Consider the following 10,826-nt stretch of genomic DNA (forward strand, 5'->3'; position numbering starts at 1 on the left):
TCAGTGTTTAATGAGTTGAATAATTGCAGTAAGGGGATATTTCAGCAGATTTTTCAGCTGCTGTCTGAAGTGAGTTTGTGTCACAGCATAAATGACAGTGTTTGTGCAGCAACTTGTGAGTTGCAGCATGAAACCCAATTCCAGAACAAAAACATCTAACCATACCAATTGATAGCCCAAATAAAACATCCGCTTCCATATAGAATAAACCATTAATGTCGACCATAACAGGATGAAATTGGCTGAGATAACAAAGAGTAAAATGATGGATTTCCTGCGACTCTCCATCTCTGGGTCTCTGGGATTCTCTACACTGCTGTGAGCCCGGAGTCTCCTGCGGGCTCTGCTGCTCACTAAGATGTGTCTGACAGTGAAAATATTGAGCAGCAGAACCAGGATGAATGGGACAGTCGGTGTTAGAATGTGGTGGAGAAACTCGATTGTTACCCAGACCGGAGATAATGCAATGCCCAGACTGACATCACAAAACCAGGGGTCGTTCCCCAGCCAATATCCATTTAATAACATAAAATACCAGAAAATGTTCTTTAAACAGCTCAGCACTGTCACTGTTCCCAGAACCACAGTCGCTGATTTCTCACTGCAATATTTACTTTTCAGCTTGGGGCAGCAAATGGCCACAAATCGATCAAAGGTGAAAGTGACGGTGAACCAGACAGAACAGTCAGTGGCTGCATAAAGCAGGACGGCGTGGATGTTACACAGGGGGACCGAGTGCAGGAAATAGAACTGCTCCCAAAAAAGAATGGGAAGGTGTCTCAATATCAGGTCGAGGATAATGACCAGCAGATCCCCCGTTGACATGGCCACCAGATAACGAGTGACACATTTGGACAGACCACAGTTTCTGCTCGTCAGGGTCACAACTGTGATTATGTTCACTGTCAGGAAGAAAATAAAGAATAAAATTAGATATGATTCAGGGAAACAAATGCCATTTTGTTTGAGGACGGGTTAAAATATGTACACACACAGTATTAAAGCCATTTTCTTTTTAATCCAGCACGTTTTTTGCAGTGTGAGAGGAAAGTGGAGCATCTGGAGGAAACTCACACTGACACGGAGAGAAGTCCAAAGTCAACACAGGCAAGTACCAAAGCCTGGAACTGAACCGATGTCCCTGACGCTGAGAGTCAGAAGTATTAATCACTGTGCCACCATGTAGCTCCATGGTAGGGACACAATGGTATTTATTTGGGAGACAGTTTTCCGGAGAGTTCTCAACATTGTCTCTCAATCAGCTGCAGGTAATTAACCCCTCTACCTTGTGGGGGATTTATAGAGTATGAAGGATGAGGGAGAGAAACTAACAAAACCTGGAGTGGAGCCCTGTCGGTGATAATTTGTTATCTCTCAGACAGCTTACTGACAACCCCTGCAACAGAGCTGATACCACAATGTGCTGGTTCCACCCTTTTCTCTGAACAACAGAGGGAGATCCTGATGCCTCAGCAGTTCCGACTCGATTATACTTACGTAGAACTGTGCTCTGCATTGGCGAGCACAGCATTGTAACTGAAACAGTAATATCACACTCCATTGGCAAAGAACTCAAGTACCAGGGATTCCCTTCAACAGTGTGAGAAAGCTTCAGAGCTCAGAGAATAACTACCATCCTTGGTGCCTAGTGTATTTACTGCTATCCCAATATGGTCTACTGGACCAATGCACCTCAGTGAGTCCTCTCTCAGTAGGAAAGCCACCAATCTATGCACCAGGTAAGAAAAACTCAAACCAAGGCCAATGCCAAGGAAAAGCCAAACAGACTGCATTAATGACTATCGTCCAGTGACTCTGATATTCAATATTATGAAATGCATCAAAAAGTTATTCATGGCATGAATCAGGTCCAGCCTCTCTGATTGCCTGGATCCACTAAAGATTGCCTACTTCCACAACAGGCCCACATACACCATCTCCCTGGCCCTACAGTGAACCCTGGAACACAGACTCGTGTGTATCAACTACAGCTCGGCCTTTAACACTATTATTCCTATGAAACTCGTGTCCAAATCATGTCCTGGGGTTTGTCTCCTGTCTCTGCAATTGGATCCTGAACTTCCTGACGCACAGACAGCAATAAATGAGAACAATCAACAACACCCCCTCCACAGTCACCCTCAACATGAGTGTCCCACAAAGCTGAGTCCTCAGCCCCTTACTATACTTCTTATACGCCAATGACTGTGTGGCCAAATTCCCCTCCAACTCAATTTCCAGGGCTGCTGAGGACACCACTGTGGTGGGTCGGATCTCAAACCTTGATGAGTTCGAGAACAGGGAAGAGATAGAGAATGTGGTGAACTGGTCCAGCACAACAGTCTCTTCCTCAATGCCAACAAAGCAAAGAATAGAGTCACAGGCTTCAGGAAGCAGAGTGGAGTACATGCCCCCCCGTCTAAACAATAGAATGAAGTAGAAATGGTTAGGAGCATTAAGTTTGTATGAGTCCAGGTCACCAGCATTCTGACCTGGTCCCTCCATGATGATCCTATAATTAAGAAAGCCTAACAGCGCCTCTACTTTCTCAGATATCTAAGGACACTTGGCATGTCAGCTACGATTCTCTCCAGCTTTTAGAGATGCACCATAGAAAACTTTCTTTCTGGTTCTATCACAGCTTGGTATGACTCCTGCTGTGTCCAAGGCCGCAAGAAACTTCAAAGTTTGATGAATCAAACACTATCCATCACTGAAACCACCAATTGACGCTGTCTACATTTCCCAAGGCCTCGGAAAAGCAAGCAGCCTCATTAAGGGCCCAGTGCTCCACGGAGATCAATTCTTCTGACTTCTTTTTTCCATGGGAAACTAAGATGAAAAGTCTGAGGACATGTATCAACTGATTCATAGAGTTATAGAAACATTACAGTGCTGAAAAAGGCCATTTGGCCCATTGAGTCTTCAGCGACAACTAAGCCACCCATGTCCCATCCTCGAATACCCTTATGTTCCCTGATAATCTCTCTAATGTACATATCCCGGATCTTAATGGGCAATTTAGCATTGCCCATCAACCTAACCTACATATCTTTGGATTGTTGGCGGAAACCAGATCATCCGGAGGAAACTCACCCAGTCTGATGAAGAGTGTACAAATTCCGCACAGTGATCCAAGCTGGGAATCAAACTCAAGTCCCTGTGAGACAGCAGTGCTGACCATTGTCCCATTATGCTGCCAACTCAAGAACAGCTTCTTCTCTGCTGCCATCAGATGTTTGGATGGACCTACATCACTTCAAGATGATCTTTTTCGACACACTAGCTATGACTGCAACATTATATTCTGCACTCTCCTCTATATACCGTACGCTTTATCTGTATAGCACTCAAGCAACAACACTTTTCACTGTATACTAATACATGTGACAAAAATAAATCAAATCAATTCAAATCGAATCAAATCAGGTTTTCACATCTCAAGCTGGAATATCAGCGCGATGTGTCCTGGACTTCCCAATGATCGTATGCAGGTTGGTGATGTACTCGGGACGGCTGTGATTGAGAATGAAGTTACAACGTTCAATGTGGAGAGTGGGGAGCTGAGAGTAAACAGACTTGCTCAAAGTGGATCTTTTCCAGAGAAACACCACACGTTCTTGGAAGAGGATAAATCTCAACAGAAAATATGTGAGAATGGAGCTGGATTCAAAGTGAAAAAAAAAGCTTCACTCATGATGATGTGATCCGAGGGATTGAACCGGGGTCCCTGATGCTGTAAGGCAGCACTCTCATCCTGGAACGTGTCCTGGGAATCATCCAAGATCACGGCCACGACACCATCATTACCATATCCATGGTAGGGAAATGATTGGAAAATATTCTGAGGGATAGATTTAATCTCCACTGCGAGAGGTAAGGATTTATCAACAATAGTCAGCATGGCTTTGTCAGGGGGAGATCATGTCTAACAATTTGCTGCAATATATTGAGGAGGTGACTGGATAAGTAGAGAGTGAAGTGGTATCGATGGAGTCTACATGGACTTCAGAAAAGCCTTTGACAAACTCCATACAGGAAACTGAACAAGAAAGTAATTTCCAGTTGGATCCGGGGCAATTTGACAAATTACATAGAACATAGAACATAGAACGTAGAACATTACAGCGCAGAACAGGCCCTTCGGCCCACAATGTTGCGCCGACCAGTTACAAAAACAATGACCCACTAGCCTATACCAATCCCTTTTCGTCCATAAACCTATCCAGAGATCTCTTAAACGCCCCCAAACTAGACGCATTTACAACTGCAGCAGGCAGGGCATTCCAATCCCTCACCACCCGCTGGGTAAAGAACCTATCCCTGACATCCGTCCTGTAGCTACCCCCCCTCAATTTAAAGCCATGCCCCCTCGTGCTAGCTTTCTCCATCCGAGGAAAAAGGCTATCACTATCCACCCTATCTAAACCTCTAATCATCTTATATGTTTCAATAAGATCCTCTCTTAGCCGCCTTCTTTCCAACGAAAACAACCCTAAATCCCTCAGTCTCTCCTCATAGGACCTCCCCACCATACCAGGCAACATCCTAGTAAACCTCCTCTGCACCCTCTCCAACGCCTCCACATCCTTCCTGTAATGCGGGGACCAGAACTGCACACAGTACTCCAAGTGCAGCCGCACTAGAGTAGTGTACAGTTGCAACATGACGCTGCGACTCCTAAATTCAATCCCCCTACCAATAAACGCCAAGACGCCGTACGCCTTCTTAACAACCTTATCTACTTGATTCCCAACTTTCAGGGATCTATGTACACATACACCTAGATCCCTCTGTTCATCCACACTATTCAAAGTCCTCCCGTTAGCCCTATACTCGACACATCTGTTGCTCCTACCAAAGTGAATTACCTCACACTTCTCCGCATTAAACTCCATCCGCCACCTCTCGGCCCAGCTCTGCAACCTATCTAAGTCTCCCTGCAGACTATGACACCCTTCCTCACAATCTACCACACCTCCGACTTTGGTGTCATCAGCAAATTTACTAATCCACCCAACTATACCCTCATCCAGATCATTAATAAAAATTACAAACAACAGTGGCCCCAAAACAGATCCCTGAGGCACACCAAAATTGACTGAGTGGCAGGAGGCAGAGAGCCTTGATCAAATGTAGCGTTTGTAACTCCAGGCCTGTGTCCAATGGGGTTCCACAGGGATCGCTGCTGAGTCCTTTGCTGTTTGTACTGCACATTGATGGTCTAGACATGAATGTTTAAGGTATGATCAGTAAGTTCACAGATGATACAGAAATTGGTGATGTGGTAAATACTAAGGAGGCAAGCCTTAGATTACACGAATCATAGAATCCTACAGTGCAGAAGGAGACTATTCCACCCACTGAGTCTTCACCAACCACAATCCCACCCAGAGCCTATCCCCATAACCCCATCCATCTACACAAGTGTGTCTCCCTGACAATGAGGACTCTTTAGCCTTGCCAATCCACCTAACCCACAAGTCTTTGGAATGTGGGTGGAAACTGAAACACCCAGAGGAAACCCATGCAGATACAGGGAAAATGTGCAAACTCCACACTGACAGTGACTCAATCCAGGATTCGAACATGCACCCCTGATGCTTTGGGACAGCAGTGGAAATGGACAGGCTGGTCAGAGGGGCAAATGGAAATTAAACCTGAAAAATGTAAGGCAATGCACATTGGAAGGATGAACAGGGTACAACACAACAATCGAGTCTGAGGAAAGGAAGAGGAGCAGAATAAATTTGGGCTGCGTATCTGTGGATCCCTGAATGCAGCAAGACAGGTAGAGGAAGTAGTTAAGGCGACATGTAGTATACCTGCCTTTAGCAGCCACAGCACAGAATATAAGAGCTGGAGGTTATGATGGAAGTTTATAAAATGCTGGTTAGACCAGAGCAGGAGTACTGTGTGCAGCTCTGGTCATCGCACTACAGGGAGGATGGAATTACTCTGGAGACGGTGGAGAGGAGATTGACCAGGGGGCTGCCTGTGACGGAGAGTCTCAGTGGTAAAAACAGGCTGGTTAGGCTGGTAAAAAACCTTCGAGTCGAGAGAGCTGGAGGGGGAGCGGGTGGAGTGGGTGCGAGTGGAGTTCTTTCAGATGGGGAGGGGGTTAAATGAAATGTACAAAATTATGCTGCACACAGAGAGGGGAGGAACATTTTCTCTTTAGTAAAGGAGTCAGTAACCAGAGGGGTTTAAAGTAAAGGGCAGATTTTTATGTGGATTTGAGGAAAAATGTTTCCATCCACAGAGTGCTGGGATCTGCAGCTCAGGGGCTGAAAGGATGGTAGGAGCAGGAACAACCACAGGAGGCATTTCGATCAGCAATTCAAACGCCAGAACATACAATGCTGTGGATTGGATAGGTGTTTGATGACCAGTTCAGACATAATGGGCCGAAGGGCCTCATTTTGTGCTGTTAAAGCTCGGTGAGTATTGGACCATCCGCAGCAGTGGCCCCATCACTTGCAGCTCTCCCAGCGGAGGCTGGGATACCAACCACATAACAAACCTACACGCAGTTACAAACAGCAGTCAGCTGCCTGGTCTGAGAGAGATATCTGTCAGCCCCCTGCTGCTGCAACTAGATTACACACAGCAGCTGTTCCCAGCTAGTCCGGGGGCTGTAGCTCTTCGTCAGCAACCCCTGCCCGGATATAGCCCCGTTCCCACCTCCTAGACCTATAACCCCACTTCCACCACATCAATTATATGCAGAGAGGCAGCGAGACCCCCTCCCTACCCCACTGTGCATACAGAGAGACAGCGAGACCCCCTCCCTACCCCACTGTGCACACAGAGAGACAGTGAGACCCCCTCCCTACCCCACTGTGTATACAGAGAGACAGCGAGACCCCCTCCCTACCCCACTGTGTATACAGAGAGGCAGCGAGACCCCCTCCCTACCCCACTGTGTATACAGAGAGACAGCCAGACCCCCTCCCTACCCCACTGTGTATACAGAGAGACAGTGAGACCCCCTCCCTAACCCACTGTGTATACAGAGAGACAGCCAGACCCCCTCCCTACCCCACTGTGTATACAGAGAGACAGCGAGACCCCCTCCCTACCCCACTGTGTATACAGAGAGACAGCGAGACCCCCTCCCTACCCCACTGTGTATACAGAGAGACAGAGAGACCCCCTCCCTAACCCACTGTATATACAGAGAGACAGAGAGACCCCCTCCCTAACCCACTGTGTATACAGAGAGACAGAGAGACCCCCTCCCTACCCCACTGTGTATACAGAGAGACAGCGAGACCCCCTCCCTACCCCACTGTGTATACAGAGAGACAGCGAGACCCCCTCCCTACCCCACTGTATATACAGAGAGACAGCGAGACCCCCTCCCTACCCCACTGTGTATACAGAGAGACAGCGAGACCCCCTCCCTACCCCACTGTGTATACAGAGAGACAGCGAGACCCCCTCCCTAACCCACTGTGTATACAGAGAGACAGAGAGACCCCCTCCCTACCCCACTGTGTATACAGAGAGACAGCGAGACCCCCTCCCTACCCCACTGTGTATACAGAGAGACAGCGAGACCCCCTCCCTACCCCACTGTGTATACAGAGAGACAGCGAGACCCCCTCCCTACCCCACTGTGTATACAGAGAGACAGCGAGACCCCCTCCCTACCCCACTGTGTATACAGAGAGACAGCGAGACCCCCTCCCTGCCTCACCGATCGTGTGCTGATTGGCTGTCAGACCCGCGACCCTCACCAATCCCGTGGACCAGCAGCGGGACAGCTGTCCCTGCTCCACCAATCACATGCAGCATGGCATTGGGCCACTCTCCGGCCTGTATTGGCTCCCTCCCCAAGGGTCCATCAGCCTTCAGGCCCCGCCCTTCAGGCCCCGCCCCTTCACGCCCCACCCCCTTCAGGCCCCGCCCCTGCACGCCCAGGCCCGTAAACCTCAGTACCTTCAGGCCCCGCCCCTGTAAACCCTGTCACTTCAGGCTCCACCCGCTGGTACTTCACAGTGGGCACTGCCTGGTGGGCATTGCCCGAGGGCCACCAACCTTTGTCCTTGGCCTTGCCCGGAGTCCTCAATGGCCTTCGGTGAGGCCACCCCGACTCGCCCTCGGACACCCGGGCAGCTGTTCTCAGCAGCGGACACAAGCTGTCCTGGTGAGGCTGCAAAGACAAGTGTGTCTGGACAAATACATCCCAGACTCGCTCATTTTAATCACATTTCTTTTAAAATAAACTCCAGTCATTTATTCAGCCTCTTGCCAGAAATGACGGATATCCCTTGCCGGTGAAGTTTGTATGAGACGGGAGATCAGGAGCGGACCCGAGTTCTCGGCTTTCACCTGGTTTTACTTGATCACACCACCGTCATTCGGCAGGGAGTAATTGTTATCCCGTCTCCCCTACTGTGTGTGTGTTACATGTGTTTATATTGTCTGCACCAGTATGTGTGTGTGTGAGTGAGTGTGTGTGTGTGTGAGTGTATGTGTGTGTGTGTGTGTGTGAGCAACAGTGAACCTGACGAGTGTTCTTCAGTGTCCGTTATTCTGGAGTGTAACAGCAATTTTGTTTGTTAAATTTGCATGTGAGTGAGAGTAATTGTCTAATCTGATTGCTTCTATCAGTCAATGTCTGTATTAATATATGTGCTTTTGTGTATGTCTGTGTGTGTGTGTTCCTGTGAATCCAGGATAGTTTGTGGTGACACAGGGGATAGCGTTGTTGCCTCATAGCACTAGATCAATTCCAGACTTGGCTACTGTCTGTGCAGAGTCTGCATGTTCTCCCTGTGTCTGCCTGGGTTTCCACCAGGTGCTCCGGTTTCCTCCCACTCTGAAAGATGTGTTGGTTAGGTGCATTGGCCATGCTAAATTCTCCCTCAGTGTACCCGAACAGGTGCTGGAATCTGGTGACTGGGGGATTTTTTTTTATAATAACTTCATTGCGATGTTAATGTTCTCACACTTGTGACACTGATGAATACATTTGAATTTTAATGAAACATGTACTCTCTCTGTGAAATCCTGCTGTGCATATATGACAATAAAATTGATTCTGTGGAATGGTGATTAGATCGGTGAACTGGTGTTGTATGCAAAGGGTAAGAAGGATTTTGTCTTAATCTTTTACTCACGATGGAATAGCATTTGAGGTCACATGTCTATGGAAAGTCACAGCACACAGAAGACATCCTTGTCTATAGGTCCTGAAGCAATTGTCAGTGTCTGAAAGAATTACCGACTGGATACAGATAGTCAACAAAGACAAGAGCATCAAACCGAGGACAGTAAATGACAAGAAAACCAATACAGTTAAAAAAGTCTTTGTAGAATTAGGAAGTGGACACAGAAGATGGGACTTTACAGCCTCACTCTTCCTAAAGCTGCAAAATTCCACTCGTGTTCAACAGAGCTTCCCATGTTCCACCCCTCGCTTGTTCCGATTCCTGTGGCGGTGAGACTGGTACAATTCCAGGCAGGGACTTACCTGGAACACCAATAATAGCCAGGAGAGGATAGTAAAAGTATTGAATTGCTTGCAGTAGAAATTGAATTCGGTTGGCTGACGTTATCCACAAGTCATCTGCAGTAAACATAGAAATCCACCAGAATAAACTCCTGTCTTTGGTTGGACCATTCCAATCCATTGTTCCCAGATTCTGATCCATTGTTGGACCATTCCAATCCATTGTTCCCAGATTCTGATCCATTGTTGGACCATTCCAATCCATTGTTCCCAGATTCTGATCCATTGTTGGAACATTCCAATCCATTGTTCCCAGATTCTGATCCATTGTTGGAAGATTCCAATCCATTGTCCCCAGATTCTGATCCATTGTTGGAAGATTCCAATCCATTGTTCCCAGATTCTGATCTCTCCTCTCCCTCCCTCTCTCTCCACACCGCTGATCTCTGTTAGTGTCCGAGTTGTCTCTCCCGCTGACTCAATGGGGCCACACATTGAACAGAATCCCTTATTAATAGAAAAGGGAAATCCCTCCAGACACATGAATTGGATCCATGGGACTCACATCAATTCCAGTCACTAAACAAACAGTTTCATTTAACCCCCTTCAATCTAACACTTTTTACACCCAACGTAGAAAATTTACAGCCATGGATGCAATGCCGAGGGTCAGGAAAGTTGGAAATAATGGAGGGTCAGGCCCTAATTCTTTCAATATTCATTCTATGTAACAGAGCTCCTGTTCATTTTGAGATGACTAGAATATAAAAACAGGGTTATACTGCTGAGGGTTTAATAAGACTCCGGTTAGACCACATTCAGAATATTGTCAGCGATGTTGGGCCTTAAATCTAAGGACATGCTGGATTTGGAGAGGGTCCAGAAGATGTCCACAAGAATGATCCGGGGAATGAAAGACTGAACACATGAGGAGCATCTGGGGACTTTGGTTCTGTACTCGATGGAGTTTGGAAGGATGAGGACGGGATACCATTGAACGTTACAGAATAATGCAAGACCCAAGATAGAGAGCACTTGGGGAAGATATTTCCACTAGAAGGACAGACTAGGACCCAAGGACACAACGTCAGAGGAACATGTCAGCCATTTAGAACTGTGATGTAAATAAAGATGCAGGTGTTGGACTGGGGTGGGCACAGTAAGGAGACTCACAACACCACTTGTCTACTCATCCGATGAAGGAGCAGTGTTCTGAAAGCTCGTGATACCAAATAAACCTGTGGGATTTTAATTGTTGTCTTACTTTAGAAGTGTGACCAGCAGGAATTTATTCAGACAGAGGCTGCTGAATGCGTGGAATTAATTGTCACACAGGATGTGGAGGCCAGGTCATTGAGTGTATTTA

General features: G+C 47.1%; 1 protein-coding gene across 1 annotated transcript; it reads right to left on the reverse strand.

Moving 5' to 3' along the window:
* LOC145339232 (putative G-protein coupled receptor 139) lies at window positions 1-9,704 on the reverse strand. Its single transcript, XM_080183630.1, has 2 exons — window positions 9,482-9,704; window positions 1-902 (listed from the first exon to the last, which is right to left on the reverse strand). Exons 1-2 carry the CDS (start codon window positions 9,702-9,704, stop codon window positions 1-3), a joined length of 1,125 nt encoding a protein of 374 aa, XP_080039756.1.
* Window positions 9,705-10,826: the final 1,122 nt, after the last annotated feature.

Source organism: Carcharhinus amblyrhynchos, unplaced genomic scaffold (assembly GCF_965287045.1).
Source record: "Carcharhinus amblyrhynchos unplaced genomic scaffold, sCarAmb.v2.hapA chromosome_354, whole genome shotgun sequence".
Taxonomy (NCBI): domain Eukaryota; kingdom Metazoa; phylum Chordata; class Chondrichthyes; order Carcharhiniformes; family Carcharhinidae; genus Carcharhinus; species Carcharhinus amblyrhynchos.

Excerpts from the sequence above, each read along its gene's own strand:
- LOC145339232 (XM_080183630.1), bottom strand. The coding sequence starts at position 9,704 with ATGGATCAGAATCTGGGAACAATGGATTGGAATGGTCCAACAATGGAT. Across the intron at positions 903-9,481 it reads GGCTATTATTGGTGTTCCAG|TGAACATAATCACAGTTGTG; the intron begins GTAAGTCCCTGC and ends TCTTCCTGACAG.